The sequence below is a fragment of the Orcinus orca genome, chromosome 7, assembly GCF_937001465.1.
Source record: "Orcinus orca chromosome 7, mOrcOrc1.1, whole genome shotgun sequence".
NCBI classification, from domain to species: domain Eukaryota; kingdom Metazoa; phylum Chordata; class Mammalia; order Artiodactyla; family Delphinidae; genus Orcinus; species Orcinus orca.
In genome coordinates this window covers 6194956-6218391 of record NC_064565.1, presented here as the reverse complement: position 1 = coordinate 6218391, position 23436 = coordinate 6194956, and the positions used below count along the sequence as shown (strand labels likewise).

Genomic DNA, 23436 nt, shown 5'->3' with positions numbered 1-23436 from the left:
AACAAAGACCCAACGCAGCCAAAAATAAATAAATGAAATAAATTTATAATAAAAAATGAAGCCCAACTCAAGAGATTATGACTGTATGATTCCATTTATATGACAGTCTAGGAAAGGCAAACCTGTAGGAATAGAGAATAGCTCACTGATCCTTTGAGACTGGCGGTGTGAAGATGCTTCACTACAAAGGACCAGCACGGGGAATTTGGGGGTGTGAGAGAACTATTCTGTATCCTGATTTTGGTGGTGGTTGCATGATCCTCTGCATTTTCAAAACCCACAGAATTGTGAGTAAATTTTAAAAAAGTAATTTTACTGCATGCAAAGTAATAAATTTGAAATATACGTATAGATGGATACAAATAAAAGGAAATAGGGGAAATGTTAAAAAGATTTGTTTGCACAGTGAAGTGTGAGTAGTGCCACTTAGCAGAACCTAAAAAAAGAAGATCCTGAAAATTAGATGAAGCAGTTACAAGTTTTTTGAAAGTTTTAGGTTATATTACTGAGATGCACGCAAAGGATTGCCCTATCACACAGGTTGGAAGAAAATCAGAGACAATAAGAGAGCATTTTAAAAAGAAATCTCTTGATGGCACAGATGATCATTATGTTATCAACAAATGAGTTGAAAATGATTCAGAAGAGGCAGATTTCACATCTAAAAGCAATCTATTTTACAAATATTTTCCTTTTTATGTAAGCACAGATGCGATTAAATGATATTTGTATGTAAATCTAAAGGAATCGTTCAAGAAGAATAAAATACAGTTCTGTGTGATAAGAAAATATGGTCATAATTTAATGGGTGATACCTGTTCTTACTGGGTCATAAAATACTTGTGCATCTCACAATTGATAGCATTTTAGATTTGATCTAATATAGTATTAGCTTCTTGGATATCTTTTTGAGGATACATATAAGCAAATGTGTATATCAATTCTTTTTTTTAAAATTTATTTATTTAATTTATTTATTTTTGGCTGCATTTGGTCTTTGTTGCTGCGCGTGGGCTTTCTCTATTTGCGGTGAGCGGGGGCTACTCTTCATTGTGGTACTCGGGCTTCTCATTGCGGTGGCTTCTCTTGTTGCAGAGCACAGGCTCCAGGCACGCAGGCTCAGTAGTTGTGGTGCACGGGCTTAGTTGCTCCACAGCATGTGGGATCTTCCTGGACCAGGGCTCAAACCCATGTCCCCTGCATTGGCAGGAGCATCACCAGGGAAGTCTCCCTCAATTCTTTTTTATACAGAGGTTGCCATACTTATATACAGGGTTCTCTACTTATCCTTTTTAAACTTTATGTTCTAACTTGGAATGTTTTCTACGTCAGTACCTAAAGTTGTTCTTCATTCTCATAAAAGCAAACTAAAATGCATAGTATTCTAGTGTATGGTGTACTCTAATTTATTTAATCAGTTCTCAATTAATTGACATTCACTCTTTTATTCACTATATATAATTAATTTGTACACTGGCAGGTAACTGTAGGATAATTTCCTAGAAGGGGGTTTGTGGGGTTGAATGGTTATGTGCATTTGTCCTGGATATAGAGAGGTCCTACCAGCCTGCATAGTTTTTAGTGTACAGGCCTATTTCCTGAGAAGGAGTTAAACACATTTGTATCTGAAAGGTAAAAAATGGAATTTCATTGTAGGTTTACATGTTATTTCTGTTATTATGAGTGATATTGAACATCTCTTCATACATTTGAGTTACTTGAGTTCCTTTTTTCTAAACTGTCTATTCCTTTGCCCATTTTTCTTTTGGGTTATTGGCTTTTTTCTTATAGGTCTTGCCCTTTGTCACAGACATTATAAATATTTTATCTAATAGTTGTTTTTCTTTCAACAGTGCTTATTGTGGGTTTTGTCATGCACTTTAAGAAATTTTAAATAGGTGAATTTATTAATCTTTCATGGCTTCTGGGTTTTGTGTCACAGAAAGTTTTTCCCTGTTTTGAGGTTATCTATTTTCTCATGTTTTTTTCTATGTGTAGTTTTTGTTGGTAAATTTCATTGAAGTATAACATTCATTCAGATAAGTGTAAAAATAAATGTACAGCTTGTGTTGAATTCTTATGTATACTTGTATGACCAGCACCAGGATGAGGAAACAGAATTGCAGCAGAATTAAATTTCTCCTGTGCTCCGCCCCACAGGTACAGTTCCCCAAGGGTAACCACTCTCCTGGCCTGGCTTTAAGACCAGAGATTAGTTTTTGCTTATATTTTGGACTTTATGTAAATGAAACCTGGCTGACTGTTCTCTTTGTGTCTTGCTTCTGTATTATTTCAGGGCTGTAGCTGTGAGCTTTCACCCCTGCTGCAGCAGGTGGTTATAGTTGGCGCATTCCTGCTGTTATATAGTATTCAGTTTTGTGAATACACTAGTATTATCCATCCTGCTGTTGATGGACATTTGAGTTGCTGTTAACTTCTGGCTAGTAAGAAGAGTGCTGCCCTGAGCCCTGGCATGTGCGTGTGTTTGGCTGTTGTGGAGGCCGCCACACTGTTTGCCAGCCTGTCTACACACTCAGCTGCACTCCCACCCTGAGTGTCTGAGAGTTCCGTTTATTCTTTGCCTTGTGTTTGGAGTTCTCATTCTCATTTTACCCATTCTGGTAGTAGAATCATTTTGTGGCTTTAGTTTGCATTCCTCTGATGACTGCTTCAGTTTAACACTTATTTATATATTTATTGGATGTTTGGATAGTCTTTCTAATGAAGTGCGTGTTTAAGCCTGTTGTTGATTTTTCTGTTGGGTCGTGTGCTGTTTGTCTCATTCAAGAAGTTCTGGGGCTTCCCTGGTGGCGCAGTGGTTGAGAGTCCGCCTGCCGATGCAGGGGACGCGGGTTCGTGCCCCGGTCTGGGAAGATCCCACATGCCGCGGAGCGGCTGGGCCTGTGAGCCATGGCCGCTGAGCCTGCGCGTCCGGAGCCTGTGCTCCGCAATGGGAGAGGCCACAACAGTGAGAGGCACACATAACGCAAAAAAAAAAAAAAAAAAAAAAAAATTAAGAAGTTCTGTTTGATACAGCTAAGGTCTGAGCCATAGCTTCTCTCTTTCTTCCTCATTCTCGCAGGGTATCATTCTCATGTTTTCTAACCTGTTGTAAATATAACCACATCATGAAATGTGGTAGAATGTTTTATAAATCTACATATATATTATATATAATATACATATGTATTAGGGTGGGGTTTTTTTTTGCAGCTTGCTTATTTTGCCTAAACAGGTAGACCTAGTTCATTCACTTTAACCCATGTATAGTATTCTGCAGTATGAATAAACAGTACTGCATTGGTTCATTCATCTTTTATTCATTTATCTGTCTGTATAGTTTGTAAATAATATCATTGTTTATTACATTTCTCATGTTTTGGACATTTAGGGTTTTGTGCCAGTTTTTACTATTATAAATGAGACTGTGAAGAAAATCTTTGGGTGTAAATTTTGGTGTTGAGAAAGTCTTTTCCCCTAGAGATACAGGATAGCTTAGTGGTTACAAAGGTAGTCTCTGGACCAATGGTTACGTTCAAATTCTGGTTTCCTCTCTTAGTAGCTTTGTGACATTGGGCTTAATTTCTTGAGCCTCAGTTTTCTTATCTGTGAAATGGAGATAGTGATAGTATCTACTCATTGAAGCAATTCATGTGAAATTCTTAGAAGAGTGTCTATGAATGTTAACTAGTGTAATTAGATTCCTGTGAGTATGGTTACTATAATAAAGAATGTGGCCACTTTTAAGGCTGTTACGTATGTTGCCAGATCTTATATGAACCTTTAAATTATATTATACATTTATCCTGAAGTATGGCAGATAAAGGCTCATTTTATGTCTCTGAGAAATGAGATCATGTAAGTAGAGGGAAAATAGGAATAATTTTATATTGGCTGAGAAAATGGGCAGCTTGATTTTAACTCTGCTGTTTTATGTAGTAGCTCTAAAGAGTGTCAGAGTCTCAGGGAGCAAACTAGATGCTTTATTATTTGATTCTTGCTCTTGCTGTGCTTGTATTCATAGCTGAATGCGAGGGGACAAGACCATTGGAGCTAATAATTACCTCTGTTAACATGCGTTTCTTTCTCAGGGCAAAGAACAGGAGCATACGTTTGTCTTCAGACTGGATCACCCCAAAGCGTGCAAACATTTATGGAAGTGTGCTGTGGAGCATCACGCCTTCTTCCGCCTCCGAGGCCCTGTCCAGAAGCGTTCTCACCGATCGGGATTTATTCGATTAGGGTCGCGGTTTAGATACAGGTGAATGTTTATAGCTGCTTGCTCTGCCTTTCATTATTTCATAGGGGCCAGAAAATTTAGCCCAGCTTCTCATTTTACAGATGTGGAAACTAGGGCACAGAGAGGTGAAGTGGTTTGCCAGTGTTTTCCATTGGCCAAAATAAAAGAAAAAGTGGTACATATTGTTATTGTTTGTAATTTCCTGAATAGACAGGAGAATATTGTAATGGTGTAATGGATTTCATATCCCTCCTGATGTTTTTGTTTCTTCCTTTTTTCTTTATTTTTAAGGAGTAATTAACAATTTTTCCAGTTAAAAGAAGTTTTTTTTTATTGAGGTATAGTTGATTTACAATATTATGTAAGTTTTAGGTGTACAGCATAGTGATTTATAATTTTTGAATGTTATATTCCATTTATAGTTATATAAAATGTTGGTTAAGCTTACTTATTTTATACATAATAGTTTGTACCTCTTAATCCTCTACCGCATTGTGCCCCTCCCCACTAGTAACCACTATTTTGTTCTCTGTATGTGTGACTCTGTTTCTTTTTTGTTATATTCACTAGTTTATTTTATTGTTTAGATTCCACATATAAGCGGTATCATACAGTACTTGTCATTCTCTGTCTGACTTACTTCACTTACATAATACCCACCAGGTCCATCCATGTTGCTGCAAATGGCATTATTTCATTCTTTTTTATGGCTGAGTAATATGCCATTTTTTTTGTGTGTGTGTGTGTGTGTGTGTGTATGTATATATATATATATATATATATATATATATATATATATATACCACATCTTCTTTATCCATTTACCTGTTGATGGACATTGATGTTTGCTTTATGTATTAATCCCCAGTTTAAATCCACATAACAAGAGTTTTAAGGGGTCTCCATCCAACAGCTGGATACCATGTAGAAAAAGAGTATGATGCAGTACTGGGAAATTAATCTGGATGACATTTCTGGTCCTTATAAACCTGACGTTCCATTGTTCTTACAGACTCCTTGTTTGTTGGTCATAAGTTAGAAATGTTTTGGTTTACCTCAGAGTAGCTTATTGATGGTGAGTTTTCGGCATGTCACAAGAATCGTCAGTGTAATTTAAAGAAGGAATGGATAATATTAGTAATGTGGCATCTTCACTGTGTGTGGGGTTCATGCAAGAGAGCTTCTATTCTACTTACATTAAAAGTGGGGAGGTGTTTTCTTAGCAGAATTTAAATGGAAATGAAGGTGAGTAGGACAATAGTTTTAATATTTCTGGAAAAGTGATCTGAAAAGTATATCACAGTTAGAAAAAGTAACTGAAAATCTTGAGTTAATTGTACATCTTGCATTGAGGAGTGTGGATGGGAAAGAGAAGGGAGTTCCATAAAACGACAGATATTTCAAATTTATTTATTATGTTCTTAGGTGATGTGCATGATTAAGAAAAAACAATATAATTTGTGTTGCATCTTTCACACAAGCCTAAAGAGTGAAAGAATGGTGTGGTAAAGAGAGACGTCAACACTGTTTTTCATAGGTCATTCAGGAAGGAAGTTCAGGATGGTTCTCTTGAGGAGAACCGCAGTGTAGACTTTCTCTCATTTTTGTGTATCTGACTACTGTAGGCCTCAAATTCTCTTATTCCTGTTAATATGCCTCATTTATTTTAGTGGGAAAACTGAGTATCAGACCACAAAAACCAATAAAGCAAGAAGATCAACATCCTTTGAAAGGAGGCCCAGCAAACGGTATTCTCGACGAACTCTGCAAATGCAAGGTGAAGTGCAGCCCTGTTTCAAAGGACTATTCTTCCTGGCAGTGCATCCTGTGCTGGTATTGTTGGCTGGAGAGGAGGCTGCCTCGGTCCTCTTAGTCTTTTCCAGACAACTAAAGTACTCTTCTTTACTGAATTTGGTTCTAGCATAATCAGTTTTTAAGAATACACGGGGGAAAACTGCCTATACTGTTGCTGAGATCAGACTTTATGCTAACCCCAGTTCTGACACTGTGCTGAGTTTGTGTTCAGTTTTTGTTCTTAACTATTTTAGTTCTTCTCTAGAGCAACATTTTCCCTCCGTTTTTGACTTCCAGATCTCATTCATAATAATCTGTTAAATCCCCGCAGATATATTTTAAAACATTTGTATATGATGAATAAATTTTTTATTTTGTATGTATTATAATAATATTAAAGGTTCTGTTAAGTACAGTTTTTATATTAATCATCAGTGTACATGGTACATAGACATTTCCAAATTCATAAATGTTACTTGCTGTTTGTTACTTTAATTATGTAATACAGAGAATGGTTTACTTTGACCAGTAAGCTGAAACTTGTGTTTGGTTTCAAATCTGAGTTTGTATTAAAATACAGATTGAATTTTAAGTATGTCCAATGTCAGAGTCATCACCAGTTATCCAAAAACAACTTCTGTGACCTGATGTTGGCAGTATCAGTTTTTTAAAAAACTGATTTATAGCTATAATTTTTGATGTATCTATAAATTAAATAATATGTAGCTATAAATGAAACCATTTCAATTTGTTTAAAACCCTTAGTTACCTCCTAGACTCCACTGATGATTTTTCACTGTCAGCTCACTCTAAAGGCTTGCAGATGGTTCTGTTTTTTTAAACGTATGCTCATTTTATTGCCTTACTTAAAAATTGGAGATCATTGTCATTATTTACTTGAATGGCGTGAGCCATAGAACACTTTCGTGAAGTGAAGATTTTTAAATCTGTAGTTGGGAAACAGCTTACAAAGCAATGAGTCAAGATTTACTTTTGTGAATAGTAAAGCAGTTTACCATGTTGGAGGAATCTAATGGGATGTTTTCTGTTTTTTTCTGTCGGCAAGTACAGGAAAACCTGAAGAACTCAGGTGGGTAATGTCTTGCAACTTAGGAATTGAAAACCGAATGTTTTAGTGTTTCTGTAGTTGCATCGTTAATTGAACCAATGTCTGTTGAAGGTCTGTCACAGTGTTCACTTGCCCCTGAGCACGGTGGATCTAGCAGGGAGCAGATAAACACATCATAATGCTGGGTAAAATGGACAGAAAGAAAAATAAAGCAGCTTAAAGAAAAAGTGTGGGCTTGGGTGGCTGTGCTATTCATAATGAGAATGACATATTGTACGTTTGTTATTGGCCTGTGACTGAGGATATAAAGATGAATAAACTGTAGCCCTTGCACACAGGAAGCTCAGAGAACAAAGGTTGATTTGTACACAAGCAGTTCATTTTATTCCTGGGAGAAATCCCACTTGGTCATGGTGTACAGTCTTTCTTTATATTACATGTTGCTGGATTTGGTTCACTAGGTTTGTTGTGGATTTGTGTGTCTGTATTCATCAAAGACACTGGTCTCTAGTTTTCTTGTACTGTCTTCATCTGGTTTTGGTATCAGGGTAATTCTGGCTTCACAGAATGAGTTGGGAAATGTTTCTCTCTATTTTGGGGGAAGGTTTTGTAAAGAATTCTTTAAATGTATGGTAGAATTCACCATTAAAGCCATCTTGCCTGGACTTCATTTGTGGCAAGTTTTAAAATTTCCAGTTCAGTGTCTTGTTGTAGATCTATTCATATTTCATTTTCTATCTTGAGTCAGTTTGGGAGTTTGTGTCTTTCCAGAGTTTGTCCATTTTATCTAAGTTATCTAATTTGTGGCATACAGTTGTTCATATTATTCTCTTTTCCTCCTTATTTCTATAAGCTTTGTGGTGATGTCCCCTCATTCATTTCTGATTTTAGTAATTTGAGTTTCTTTTTCACTTGGTCAGTCTAGGTAAAGGTTTTTCAGTTTTGTTGGCCTTTTCAAAGAACCAGCTTTTGGTTTCATCAATTTTATCTGTTCCTCTATTTTCTATTTTATTAATTTTCTCTCTGGTATATTATTTCACTCCTTCTGCTTGCTTTAGGTTTAGTTTTCTTTTTCTAGTGTCGTTAGGTGGAAGATTGGTTTATTAGTATATGAGATCTGTATTCCTTTTTTTGTGTGTGTGGTACGCGGGCCTCTCACTGCTGCGGCCCCTCCCTTTGCGGAGCACAGGCTCCGGAGGCGCAGGCTCAGCGGCCATGGCTCATGGGCCCAGCCGCTCCGCGTCATGTGGGATCTTCCCGGACCGGGGCACGAACCCACGTCCCCTGCATCGGCAGGCGGACTCTCAACCACTGCGCCACCAGGGAAGCCCTGTATTCTTTTTTAATATAACATTTATAGCTATTAATTTCTCTCCAAGCACCACTTTAATCCAATTTCTCTCCAAGCACCACTTTAATTTCATAAGTTTTGGTATATTGTATTTTCATTTTTATTCATCCCAAATTATTTTCTAATTTCTCTTGTGATTTCTTCTTTGACCCGTTGGCTACTTGGGAGTGTGTTGCTTAATTTCGACGTTTGTAGCTTAAATTTTCCCCTCTCCCCTTTTTTTTGTTTGTTGTAATTTATTCCATTGTGGTTAGAGAATGTACTTCACATGACTTTGATCCCTTTACAGTTATTGAGGCCTCTTTTATGTCCCAGCATGTAGTTCATCTTGGAAAATGTTCCATGTGCAATTGAGAAGAATGTCTGTTCTGCTGTTGAGTGTCATGTCCTATGAATGTCTATTAGGTCTGCTTGGTTTTTACTGTTGTTCACTTCTGTTTCATCACGGGTCTTGACTTAGTTCTCTCCATTATTTAGTGTGGACTATTGAAGTCTCCAATTATTGTCGTTCGGTTGTCTGTTTCTTCCTTCAATTCTTTGTGCTTCATGTATTTGGGGCTTTTTGTTAGGTGCATGTATTGTTTATAATTATTTTATCACAAAAAAATGTTCCTCTCATTCTCTAGTAACTTTTTTGTTTTGTTTTTTTAGATCAGATTTTTTAAAAGTTACTAGATTTTCTTAAATAAATGTTTCTCCACTTGATGTATGCCTTTTAATGATTTTTTTAAAGAATAATTTTCAGCAGCTACATGTTTGTTTTGCTGGGGAGAGGGTCTGCTGTTGTCCTGCAGTCACTGTTGTCCAAGTCCTCCTTCTGATGAATCAGTATTAATAGTGTATATTACAGTGTGGAGTTTCACGTAATGCTTCTCAACCACTGTTGTACCAGAGCCTCCTGGAATGCCTGGTAAACTGTGAGATTCAAGACATACTCACAAATCTAGTTTTTGTTAAAACAGTGTCTACACTCCTATATGGAGATGTGTCAGTATAACTAGAGCTTCTTCAAAAGGAGAAGTCGTTTGTTTTGGGTACTGAGTAGGGTGAGCCTCAGCTGGAGGTGTCCTATTCAGTTTTGGGTTTTTTTCCACTTAGAGAGCCATTAAAGCCAGGCTGTGATTAGTGACTTAATCACAAAATCACTCTGCTTTTTGAGTAAGGATTCCCCTGAAGTCCCTTTAGCGGTCAGGAAGCTGTTAAAAATAAATAAGTGGGTAGAGGAGAGAGGAAGTGTGAGGGATTCTGTCCATCGTGAATTTTTATTTTTATTTTATTTTTAAATTTACTTATTTATTTATTTATTTTTGGCTGCATTGGGTCTTCGTTGCTGCGTGCGGGCTTTCTCTAGTTGCGGCGAGGTGGGGCTACTGTTCATTGTGGTGCATGGGCTTCTCACTGCGGTGGCTTCTCTTGTTGCGGAGCATGGGCTCTATGCGCTCGGGCTTCAGCAGTTGTGATGCGCAGGCTCAGTAGTCATGGCTCGCGGGCTCTAGAATGCAGGCTCAGTAGTTGTGGCGCACGGGCTTCTTTGCACAGCGGCATGTGGGATCTTCCTGGACCAGGGCTTGAACCCACATCCCCTGCATTGGCAGGTAGATTCTTCCTGTGTCACCGGGGAAGTTCCGTGAATTTTTAATTAGGTAAAAAACAAAATTTGCTGCCTTTTCTGGGCTATACACTATAATTTTTCTTGGAGTTAATTTTTAAACTGTGCTTTTCAGAAGAATGGTGGAGAAATGTTAGGGGGGTTCTGTATATTTTAAAGTATTTTATTTGTTTGTTTAATGAATCATGTCTTGTTTTCCTGAAAAGGAGGCTGGGACAGAATGTTAGAGCTTAAAGTGAAGAAGATTCCCTGATGAAGTTAGCAGAAATGTAAACAAAGCATTCAAGCGATGATACGTAGTTGAAAAATTAAGGCTTTTATTTGCAAAAGGTTGTCCTCCTTTAAATTTTTTTGAAATACAGATTTCTGACCGAAGAGTGAGTATGACTGACTATATAATCTCCTAGCATTGAGATTACTTTAACTTTAATAAGTGAATTTTATTGTGTCTTCTTGAGTGATGCTTTTTGGCTCTTTAAAACACAGCAAAAATGGAGTATTTAAGCAATGATCCTTTATTATTTTTTAGTTAGAATAATTTTTAGGAATGACGTTCAGAGGGGGACCCACTCTCCTGAAGGTTATTGAGCCCTGCCCCTAACACTGCTTGAGAGAACCTGAGCTTGCACTGGCAGGAATGCCCTTTCACTCCTGCCCTCAGAGTTCTGTTCGCATGAACAGTTTTGCTCCAGTGAACCATGGCAAACGGTACTGTTAGAAAAAGCACAACTATTTGACCTAAAAAGCTTCTTGACTTTGTACTGTGCTTACTTGAATAACAGGTTTTTAAATTGGCTGATGTTAGTTTTCCTCGTACTCTTTCATTTCTTTCTAACTACTCCCTGTGAGTCTTGACTAACATAAAGTATCTCAGAAAGAGGTGACATTTTAAAGGACAGTTCACTTTTCACTTACTAGTACTTCTTGTACAGGCTTAGTGGGCAGTCTTGAAGACAGAAGAGAGAGGAAAAGAAATGGTGGAGGAGATGATGCATAGAGGGGGCAAGAGCAAAATGGGTCCGTTATTGCAGACAGTCCTTCGAAAGGGAAGCTTGGATTGGTCAGTAACGGAAGTATTTGTTCCCTTCATATTAGTGGAAGTGAAAGAATAAGTGTAATTATGAGAAAATAGTGCTTCCTGCATTTCAAATTGTTTTAGAATAGGGAGCTAGAATCCGGTGATCATCACTTATCATCAGCGCTTTTTTCTCATGTTATTCTTCATCTTCTGCTTATCACCTACTGGACTTATTCCCAGTTCAAGGAGAAGCTTCAGAGCGTAACCCCTGGGGCCATAGCATAATGAGTCTAATTTCTGTACAAAGCAGGTTGGAGGAGGTTTCATTAATGTGGGGTTATGAGTTACTTAATACAGAGCAGTGTATCCTGGGAAGAACAACAAGGTTAGTAAAAGAAATTGTGCCGGATAGGTATATTCTTTACACCAGCCTTGGCAACAGAGCTACACTAAACAAGATGTTTTTTTAAAGATTTCGTCGTTGGTTAGTTTTATTTGTCATTGGTCTTTGTGCTTTGCTAACATTTATTCGATCCCCTAATGCGAGTCCCATGTGAGTGAGGAAACTGCGGTTCAGAGAGCAGAGCTAGTGGCGCGGTTTGAATTAGAACCCAGGTAGTGGAGGTGCAAATTCTGGTGACTTAACTTGTAACAGAGATGTGGTTAATAAAAAATGGGGGTGTGTAGAATGGGTTACTCCTTCTCACCCAGCCTTTTAGCAAGGCCTCTTAATTCTTGAGTTCTTTCTTAATTGGTTGTCTTTCATCATCAGATACTTTTGTTTTGTTCTCACTCCCCTAAGAAAGGCTCCTGGATCCTGTATTCACAGTCTGTTTTGTGTTTGTGAAGCTTTGCCCATTTCCTTTTACTAGAATGACGTCTTGTCTGGGTATAGTGTTCTTTGAGTGTTGCCATGGAGAATTCTGTGCCAACCTGATGCTGGCAGTGATGTGCTTTTAAATCTCCTTAGGGTACCTGAAGTATTCTCTCCTTATCGTTGAAAGTCAGTAATATAACAATAAGGAATTGAATGTATTTAATTCTGTATCTCATCTCCCTGGAACACAGTGTTCTTGCTAAATCTGTAGATTATTTTCTCACTGTCAAGGAATTTTTTTATAACATTGAATATATTTTCAGTTACCTTAGTTGAATTTTTTACCTCAGGATACTAGTTATGCTTATGTTAGAAGGTCTGAAGTCAGTAAACTCTTTTATTTGCCTTATTCTGTGTTTTAGTATCTCATCTTTCAGTTCTTATTTCATTGAATATTTGTTCTTTTTTTAAGTTGTTCTGAGGTTTGTTTCTATTTATTTTGTTGCATTATATGCTGAGTTTTTTAAGTGCTTTTTTGCGGGAGTGGGAGAGGAATGAGTGCAGCCTAAACTAAAAATTTTAAAACATATTTTAAATCATTTGGAGGAGAAGGGTATGCAGAGAAGTTTCTAACTTTAAGTTTATACTAAGGCCTTTTGAGTTATAAAATGCTAAGCTACTGCTGACACCAGAAAATCTTGAGAGGGTAGGGATATATAAAAGAAGTGATGGGTAAGGTTATGTGGGTGTTTGTGCTGAATGCCTTGAATTTAAGGGATCATTTGTGCTGTTGGTTTTATTTTGTTGTCTTTGACAGATGTTGTCCAATGAATAAACAAGATTAGTAGTGAAGTATATATCTAAAGCACAAGTAGAATATAGGTATATGGAAATAGCAAATGAGCAGAAAAGCAAGTATTTGCCTGTAAAAGCAGATGTTTTCTGGACATCTTACATTCTTAGTTTTAGGTACCCACGGTAATTTTTTCTTTATTTTTTTCCCCCATTACAGTGTTCACAGTAATGTTTCAGCTCAGAGTAATGGCTCCCGACAGGTAAGACAATATTGAGCTTCTAAAGCACTGGAACAGTGTAGTTAATTATGACAAACAATAGTATTATTAGTTGAATTTTCTTAGTGGTATAATCTCTGGAAAGTTCTGTGCATTTTCGTTTTCTTATCTGTAAAATAGCTCAGTAATGTGTGACCTGTTATTTTATTCTAAGATGTTACCATAGAACAGGTATAATGTTATAATGAAACATTTTCTGTCCCTGTAAAATAAATAAAATACTAATATTCAGTTAGATTATTATCTATCCCAAGGATGGTATATAACATTCAAGCATTTGTTTTTTGCTCTCTTTACTATTATATCTGTTCACTATGTAGATAGTATTCCATTTTAATGTTCCATTTAGTGGTGAAGAGATCTTTTATCTAGGCAGAATAGATGATTTTTATAATTTGTGTCCAAAGGCTTGGGGTGTGAGATCCACTGTGCCTGTGATTCCTTCCGTTCCCTCTGGTCCTTTGCTCGTGCAAGTTGAGAATCTTCCAAGGAGTCCCGGAGCAGACCAGCATGACAAGAAATGGTTTGTTCACTCATTGAGCCAAAATTAAACACTGCTTGCCTAAGGGCGTTTTGAATCCCCGGCTGTAGAGTACTTTAAAAATGATTGAAAGCAAATTATTCATATTTGTAAGCTGAAAAGAAGCACGTTATGGAGCTGTCACGTTGGGATAAGTAAGGCTGTGGATGAAGCAAGGAGACAGTCGTCTAAATGAGGCACATCAGACAGCCCCCCGACTCTGGTTAGCATGAGCTGGGAGTGGTGGCGCTTCTCTGTTGGAAAGGACTTCAGTGCTAGTCGGTAGGGCCTTTTCCCAGACCCCTAAGGGCAATGTATTCGTTACACGATGCTACTGCTTTGGGTGTGTCTTCTTCATTAAAGACTGAAGATAAAGCCAAAACAGAAACGTGATTATAGTCCAATGAAACAAAGCAGGAAATACTCCATTGTGGGGGCGGGGAGAAATAATCTAATGACAGAGAAGATACTTCATTTGTTTAGATTCCCAGGGTCTTTTTTTAGACTAATAGTGCACAAATATGGATACTTTGTGGCTTATTGGGGTTAATCAGTGGGGTTCATCGTTTCCCAAATGTATGTGGCTTGGGGGCTGCTGGGGAATTATTTGATTGAATGGTCATGTCGGTTGCATCATCTGTTCAAGTTTTGTGTCTGTTTATGAAATGAACTTTGATAATTCATAGGATTTTTTTCTTTTTCTCTTGCTCTTAGTTTGTGTAGTACCTGAAATCTAATGAGTTTCTGTGGTGATCTCAAGGTTTGGGTCAGCTTTCTGTGCAACCAGCTCTTCCTTCATGGTGGTGGGTCAACAGTGGTTGGTGATTATTTTCAGTCTTTGCTATGTAATTGTTTTTCACTATTATTTTGGCTTAACTAACTGCAAGGTGCTTTGCTTTTGATGATTGGGCATATTTTTACTTCAGTTCCAAATAACTTGATGAGTTTCTAAGATGGAGGGGATTCCCCACCTTGTTTTCCGTTATCCTCTTTTTTCCCTCCCCGCACCGTGTTTTCCGTTATCCTCTTTTTCCCCTCCCACCACCGCCCCCCACCCCGGGTTTTCCATTATCCTCTTTTTTTCCTCGCACCCCCGTTTTCCGTTATCCGCTTTTTTCCCTCCCCCACCCCGGGTTTTCCGTTATCCTCTTTTTTCCTCCCCCCCCCTGCGTTTTCCTCTTTTTTCCCTCCCCCCATTTTCCGTTATCCTCTTTTTTTCCTTGCACCCCCGTTTTCCGTTATCCTCTCTCTTCCCTCCCCTCCTGTTTTCCATTATCCTCTTTTTGCCCTTTCTCCTTGAGAGTGTGGTGGGGGTAGTGTGTGTGTGTGTGTGTGCATGTGGGCACACGCTTAAAGTATAAGCAGTGAGGCTTCTGAATGTCACATTTTAGTCTTTATTTTTTTAAGCCATTAAGAACAGTGTTTTCAGTTTCTACTGAAGACGCAGCTCCAGTAATGTTACCACCAAGTCTTATTGGCAAGGAGACATAGAGCTGAAACTTCAACTAAAAAAGAGCTCATTTAATATGTGCTTACCTCTTAGATTAATATGGAATGAGAGTCTCGTTTTGTTTGCATCTGTATTATGACACTAAATCTTTTTAGTTTTCCAGTTTTAATTGGTACATATTTAGGCATTACTCAGTTCCTTTGATGCAGCCTATATAAAGAGAGAATGCTGAATCTAAGAGTATTGAATTTCAAGAAAAATGAAAACTTTGGAGCTGTATGTCCTTCTTTATGTCATTGTACTGAGGCCTCCTTTGTGGAAATGGAGCAAAATGATGACCCTCAGGCCCAGGCAGCCTCAGTGTGTGGCAGCAGGCATCGGACTGAGTACGGAGCTGGCCTGTCTCGGAGCTGACGGGTTCCCCAGCCTTAACCTAACATGCATTCTGCGTTTCAGCCTTTGTTTCTGCATGGTTTGATTCTTATTAATACTTTCACATGAATTATAACAGTCCTCCTTTAGAAAGTGGTACATTAATAAAATTTGGAAATGCTCCCCAGGTTTGGACAGTTGGGCAGAATAGTGGACAATTCTATTTCTGGCAGATAACTTTTAACCAGTTTAGTCTAAACCTACTCCCTGTTTCGTTCTTTAGCTTTTTCTTGCCATCTTCTAAATGACACCATTATTTCAGTGAATGATTTGGTATGTCAGTAACCTAGAATTATCCAATATTTAAGCTATCTTTTGAGAATTAATGTATTTTAAATCTATAAACTATTTATAAACAAAAACTGAATAGTATTTGGAAAAGCTTGCATATGTAGGGGAGAGCATAAACCTAATTTAACTTTCTAAATTTTCAGAGACCCTATATTGAAGGTTGTGAGTTTTATGGGTTAGATCTGATGAATAGCTTGTATTTCAGTTGAAGGAAAGATGATAATTTTATTGTAAAAAAAAAGAAGCTTCCAAGTTTGTTCTGAAAACCTTTTAGCTAATTTATTTTCAGTTTCCTTAAGGAAAAAAGGTGAAGATTCATGTTTTGGTTGAAGAGAATGTCTATTCTTAGACATTTTTATAATTGGGGTGATGTTTTTTCCTTTGTAGTTATCTTAAATATGTGCTGCCCTTTTTGTCACGTCACAAAACCTAGGCAAATGTTTTCTTTCTACTGGAGGACTCTGATGATTTCTAACCAGAAACTGCTTGTGTGCATGTGTCCCTCTCTTAGTTCAATAGGCCTGTTTACAGCTGTGAGAAAAGGTATCTAAGATGCTCACTAAACTCTCCTGGAGGAGCTTAATCTCATCACATTATCTGTACCTGTTGAATTTCATGCATTAGGGAAGGAACAATGTTTCTCCATTGTTAATTGGAAACATTGATGTCAAATTACATGGCCTCTGCTGTGAGGGGAGATTTTTTTTAATGCTCTTTCTGAATTTTGTTTCCTGGATTTCAGTTCTGTGAAGTCAGTTGATCAGGGAAATAACTTTTCACAATTGCCATTTTCTATATCTGGCTTTGTCGTAATGTAGAATTGTCCTTTCAAATACTTGAATTAAGTAGATAATAAGTATTTTTTCTTGTCTTTAGAACCTCAGACAGCATTTCTGCCTTTGATTTTTATAGCAACATCAGGGACAGATGCAGAGCGTCTTGCTCTCTGTGAGAGTCCCTCTTTATTTCACTCACCTAACTGACTCTGATGGCTTATTCGTGTCTCTGTATTGACGCGTGACTTTGTGGATTTTCCCCTTTGTCGTTCTTGAGCGTCTCACTGCGCCGGGGCGTCCTTGTAGCAGCAGTGCATGCTGGTCACACAGCCTGCTTCTTTTTTACCTCTCACACCTCTTCCTGCATCTCACTAACTGTGCTCCCCTCCCACCCAACCATCCAGGCTCCCGGCTGCCGGTGACGCTGTCAACGTGGTGAAAGCCAGTGGGACACAAGGGCCTTGTCCGCACCCCAGCCTGCACACAGAAACTACCCTGACCTTGTCCATGAGCACAGTGTGAAGAATGTAGGAGTCCAGCAGGATGCTCATTTTCCTGGCCCTGCAGCCATGACTGACATATGAGTGTTGAGCCTCTCAGGCCTTGGGACTCTGTTGTGCAAGTTGATGGTGTACCTTTTCTAGAGCTTATAGAGGATCGATCACATTAGGCAAATTTGGGAGAAGTTATTTTATACTGAATCACTCGTTGGGTAGTGTTGTTTGTAATTGAATTCTTCTCTGAAAGGGAAAGGGATCTGAAGACGCTATATGCCATCAGTGATGATGACAAATATTTCTGTGTTGCAAAGGGTATGTATATCATAATTTTGGAAAGGTTTTTCGTGATTTTAACATGTTAACACATCACTCGGAAGAAGTCTCAGGAGAAGGTTTGTGTTTATGAACAAGCTGCCCGTTATCACCCCCACCCCATGCCGTGCCAATAGATCGAGGTTAGCAGAATCAGACGCTGAAATCACACACAGAAGGAAGCATGTCGAGGCCTGATGCATCGGCCTCTGGTGATATTTTTATAAAACTGCTCTGATACACTATTTTTAGTATTTCTGAAGTGACTCAGGCCTTAATTTCAGTTAAGTGCCTAAGATTCTATAATTTTAATTAATGTAATTTTAAATTAAGAACTTACTTTTTAATAAACACTAGTATTTTAAAAATAGCAGAAGATCTAGAAATCACAGGAATGTGACTCATATGGAGAGAGGAGTCTGAATGGTTACTTCCGCATGATGAACTGAATAAGCAGTGGTGAACTGAATGGTTATATTGCTACTGAATGGTTGTACAAGATGGAACATGTATTTACTTTTGTCTTTCACTTTTCTCATTTATCTCATGCATCTGATAGATTTCCCAGGTTTGCAAACAGCCTCGTAATCTGGCCTTGTACAACCTCTAAAATAAAATTCTGAAGCCAAAACCATATCACTTGTAATACGTAATCACTCTCACCTTTTGCATAGGTTACTATTTTTGGTCCTTTATGAACTTCAGAATGTAATTGTCCAATGTAATTGTCCAAGCTCTTTGGTTTAATTCATAGGGCAGATTAACTGGAGGAAGTATATTTCTGATGTAATGGGAAATGATGTAAGGGAACCAGTGCTTTTGTCTTTTTAGAGTTTGAAAAATTTTAACAAAATTTTCAGGCTTTTAAACTATATATATAGTCCTTTGAAGGTGTTTTATAGTCTGAGAATTCATAATACTTCAAGATAATGAAGCTTCCTTATAGACAACGTAAGCTGTTTACTGTCCTGCCCACCTCAGAGGTCAGTCTTACACATCTCTGCCAGGTCAAGTTTCAGAGGGCCTTATTACTGGGCTCTTGGTGGCAGATACATTACAACTTGTCAGTAGAAGACATAAGTAAGCAGAAGTAAGTAATATTTAGGGGATGAAATTTATAGGCAGGTTTCAATCTGAATTTCTCACAGTAATAATTATTCTTTAATGCATCTAAATATGAGCAGATACACATCTTAAATAGTCCAGCTTCCTACCTCTGCAAGTCCATCATCACAGTGTGCTTACAAATGGCCACTAATGGTACCCCTCGTAATTATTTTAGACTTTACATAGCTCAGATGCTAATTGTCAAGTGTTGTCGCTGGTGATTTCTTTCTTAAAGGAATTTGAACCATAACATTTTAAGCACAGAAACTCCAATTTATGCCATTCAAGAAAAGATTTCGTGGGTATGAATATGATTAAGATCTTACTATTTCTGTAAAAGAGGCATAATAACAACACAACTTTCTGGTCTCTTAGAAAGTCCTAAAGTTTGACTTGTCTCACTTTAACATTAATCTTGAAGCCTGAAGGTCAAACTGCTGATACAGTGCCACACATGTGTCTTACCAGAATCACAACTTTGGGAAATATGGAAGGATTGTCAGAGTAAAGCTCTTCCCGTTTATATGGAAAGCGGTCATTTCTATACTTAGAATTTAAGTTAATCGATACTGTTACATTTAAGTGATGGGAGAATCACATCACGGTTTTTCTTTGTTTGAAAACCTTGTTATAAAATAGTTTATTTGTAAATTCCTGATGGTAGAAACTGGGTTGGAAGGGTGATGGGGCAAGATGGCAGCAAAGGGTGGGGGGAGAAAAGGGCTAAGCCTGAATGGTGTAGAATCAAACTTGTCTACTTTATACAAGTTCGTATGCTCCAGGATTTCATAGCAAATATTAGGAATACTTGTTGCTACTGGTATTTTCAAGATGGATATACACGTTATTTCCAGAGGTATGAAGAATTTACAGGTGGCTCAACCTAAATTAAATGAACTATCACCAATCTGTTTATACTCTGCATTTTATTCTGCCTAAAGGGTCAGTGATCACACATTCTTGATTAGGGACCTAATATACCCCAGAAGCACCTTACTTGGTTATTTACTATCCTTTTGATCCGAGGGAGCCATCAGCCTAGAATGCTAGGATCATGTGATTCAACTTCAGTGCTTTGGCTAACTTAACATAATTAATTTTAACATCTTGAATTAAGTTGATTATGTTTCAACTGCATTTTTATAGACAGAGAAACTTATAGAAACAGCAAAGTTAGTCACCTTCACACTTCACACACGAAAATACATGCGCTGTTAAGATCATTATTTCTTTTGATGGTAAAAACACTTCTAAGGCATTTACCTATCCCTAAGTATAATCTAACCTTTCTGATGTTGATAGGGTAATCATAGATATACTTTTAAATGAATTTACAGAGAAAAACAAACTTTATTTGTCCTGTTACGTATATCTCAATATGTTAAAAAGCAACCAATATACAAATATTGTAATATCAGTATAATTCAAATAATTTTTAAGGGAAGAGCTTTTTTTTTTTTTTTTTTTTTTTTCCCTTCGGTACGCGGGCCTCTCATTGTTTTGGCCTCTCCCGTTGCGGAGCACAGGCTCCGGACGCGCAGGCTCAGCGGCCATGGCTCACGGGCCCAGCCACTCCGCGGCATGTGGGATCTTCCCGGACCAGGGCATGAACCCGTGTCCCCTGCATCGGCAGGCGGACTCTCAACCACTGCGCCACCAGGGAAGCCCAAGGGGAGAGCTTTTTAATTAAAGCGTTGACCCAGAAAATGTTATTAGTTATAACACTTGGGTCATTCTTTATTGTTAAGATTGTCTAAGATGTAAAGGTGCCGTGTGAACATGTCAGGGTTATAAAACTGAAGTATCTCCTGAATGGAGGGCAGGGACACAGCTTATTTTGTAGGATAAAACAATTAGCTAAATCTTAATTATGGAAGTTTCTCTTAATTACTAGATTTTTACATATTTACTTGGTTGATATGCTAAAAAATATTTTGATTAGTAACCTTGCTTAATAACTTTCATGTGTCCTGATGTCATGTGTTTCATCTTTCCATCTTGCCAGACAGGAAGATAGATGACAGGGGTGGGGAGTTGGGGGCTGTGGTGCTTTGGGGTTTCAGGATGAAGAAGGGTTTTGTGGGAATGACTCTGGCTTTACAGACACGAGCAGACTCATCCTCAGCTTTGACCCCGTTTACTTCCATGCGTACTCACAGCTGCGAACTGAGCAAAGTGGGAAGATGGTTGTCCCACGTGAATGCAGCATGCTCTGATGGTGGGGTAGTCATTGTTTGAACCATGATGCTTTAACTGCCTTGGTCAGAACAGACCCTTCACTTGTAAATCATCGTTAATTGCTTGGAAACACCATGATTTTTTTATGTTAGGCTTTGAGTATCGGGTTTGAAAATAATATCACATTGCGTTAATTTATTTTATATCTTTGGTACATAGGACTTATATGATTTGCAAGAATAAAATCACCTTGCGCTAATGACATTTAATCCCTTTAGCCCCACACGCCTCTTATATTTTAATACACATTATACCACACTGTCAGTTATACCTTGCTTCCAGGATTGTTGCGAATGCTTGCCTGTGAGATGCTTCTATGTAAGGGATAGAATTTGAAGATACTTCTGTGGTGGGGAAACCCCTCTCTCCATGTGCGTCTGTCTCATGCATAAAATGTGACTTGTCAGCTCTTTTCTAGATGTTGAACCGTGTGAATTTAGGTATGGTATTCTTCCTCAGCTCCCCCTTCTCAAGAACATAGAAATTTCTCCTCCTCTCTTCATATAAATTACCTTTCACTTGAGTCACATGAAATCGTGGTGAGAATTTTGTCTTGCTCAGTTGACATTTGCTGTGGTAGTAAAGATACTAGGACACAGGCATGTGGAAGATGTGTTACGTAACTTCATTTCATTCTTCAGTTCTTTTTTTTTTAAAAAACTTTTCTCTTGTTCATCTACTCTTTATGTCTCTTTTGGGGGGGCGGGGGGGCCTCATCGCACGGCTTACAGGATCTTAGTTCCCCGACCAGGGTTTGAACCTGCTCCCTTGGCAGTGAAAGTGCAGAGTCCTAACCCCTGGACTGCCAAGGAATTCCCTTTTGACCCTTGCTAATTTGTAATATACTAGCTGCTTTGAGCTATTTGCATTCATGGGAAGGATCATAATATTAGCCTCAGAGAATTAGTGAATTAGTAAAGAGAAAATTTCAAAAGAAATTTGGGAAAGGAAAGAATATTTCTGTGGCTTTTTAAATGACAGCGTTTTAATATTTATGCTGAAATGGAAAAACAAGTGTTCCTGCTTTTCCTGAAGGAATTGTTCTCACAGACTTTGTTTTTAGATGATTACCTAAGCCCCTGTGCTCCTAAGAACAAGCTGTGGCCTTAATTCTAGGTGAAGGTGCTTGAGTGAACTTTTTCCATTTTGTCCCTGACAGCTGGCCAGCACTCTGTTTACGCTGGCGTGGAGGAGAGATACCTGACCTGGAGCACAGCATTCTCCAGGGAGTGTGACTGAACCTCCCTCGGTGGGGTAATAAACCTGTACCTCCTCCTCTTGAAAACAGGTTCAGCAGCTGCAGACCTCATTTCTCGTTGTTGAAGGAATTCTTGTTTGTTTGTTTTTAACTAATTTTAATAAAGCAAAAAGAAATGAGATATACATACCAGGGTATGGTTAGGATTTGTAAGAAGTTGCAGATTTCTTAATAAAGGTTTGGTCTACAGACACGACTGATTATTGTTAATATTAAATGAAAAATATTTTTAATTACTAGGGGTGGAGTAAAAGAAAAGAATGAAAGATAAGAGATGATACTAGGAAGAGAATTGCTGGCTTGATTTTTCTTGTGGAACTAGTTAGAGGGGTATCCAGAGAAACCATGGAAACATCCCAGCATGTAAAGTACCACTAGAATGTATATTATTACACAGAAGTTTCTTATAATAAAGTTATGTTTGTAGCCCAGCCACTAGCTTCAGTGATGATTTAATTGCAGACTTGCTAAGAGTTTGAAGATAAGACCCACTTTTAACAACTTGTATTACTAATTCTTTCTGGCTGGGGAGCAACTTCTTTCTTCCAGCAGAGCCCTTGGAAACCTTTAGAAAGACCTGGGAAGATTTGGTACCATGGGGTGTGCAGGTTATCCCTGTGGCTGGAATAGCAGTGACCAGTATTTGTGTAGGTTGGAAAGGCGTCGACTGGCCGTCTGAGGAGTTTGGATTTGGTGAAGAGGCCTGTGGCAATTATTGCAAGGTTTTAAGTGAAAGAGCTTGAGAATCTTGTATCCATATCTCCTTTTTTGATTCACCTCATTGTTTGCTGAATATATACCAGAGCGCCTCCTTCTTTCTTGCTTCCTTACACAGTCACTTACAATTACTCCTTTGCATGGATCCTCAAATCTCAAATTTCTTGGCCCTTCTGCTATGGTACACATCTAGTTAAATTCTGGATTTAATCCTGGTTAAATCCAACTCTGCTGTGCATATAGATGGTAAATGTGAAATGCAGTATCGTTAAACAGTCGATACTGTTTTATTTTTTTATTTTTAAGATATATATATTTTTTAAGATATATTATTTTTATTTATTTTTGGCTGCGTCAGGTCTTAGTTGCGGCACGTGGGATCTTTTGTTGTGGCGTGTGGGCTCTTCTCTAGTTGTGGAGTGCAGGTTTTCCCTCTCTAGTTGTGGCTCGCAGGCTCCAGCATGCAAGGGCTCAGTAGTTGCAGCATGCGGGCTCAGTAGTTGCGACGCACGGGCTCAGTAGTTGTGGCGCATGGGCTTAGTTGCTCCATGGCATGTGAGTTCTTAGTTCCCTGACCAGGGGTCGAACCCTTGTGCCCTGCATTGTAAGGCGGATTCTTTACCACTGAACCACCAGAGAAGTCCCTAAACGGTCTTACTTTAAATGTTGGCCATTGAGCTCAAGTTGGGGCTTCAGTGGCGCCTGAAATCCTGTCACATTTCCTTAATCTGTTGACTTTCCCACTGTGCCGGCAGTAGTTTCTCCTCTTTCAAACCCCAGCCATCCCCTCACCTCTCATTCCTCACTCCTCAGCCTCAGGTCACGCCCTGGCTTCCTGGTTCACCAAGAAGATAAGTGATGAGA

General features: G+C 38.4%; 1 protein-coding gene across 8 annotated transcripts in view; it reads left to right on the top strand.

Annotated features, from left to right (window-relative positions):
* EPB41L5 (erythrocyte membrane protein band 4.1 like 5) overlaps nucleotides 1–23436 on the top strand; it is a 146980-nt gene that overhangs the window by 49101 nt on the left and 74443 nt on the right. For 5 of the 8 annotated variants that reach the window (XM_033400236.2, XM_033400234.2, XM_033400233.2 and 2 more), the window contains 6 exons: nucleotides 2161–2211; nucleotides 4092–4261; nucleotides 5911–6017; nucleotides 7106–7124; nucleotides 12911–12953; nucleotides 13379–13494. In XM_033400236.2, coding sequence (XP_033256127.1) covers nucleotides 2161–2211; nucleotides 4092–4261; nucleotides 5911–6017; nucleotides 7106–7124; nucleotides 12911–12953; nucleotides 13379–13494 — 506 coding nt within the window. The remainder of the gene's footprint in view (nucleotides 1–2160; nucleotides 2212–4091; nucleotides 4262–5910; nucleotides 6018–7105; nucleotides 7125–12910; nucleotides 12954–13378; nucleotides 13495–23436) is intronic. The other 3 variants (XM_033400240.2, XM_033400235.2, XM_033400237.2) reach the window with 2 other exon arrangements.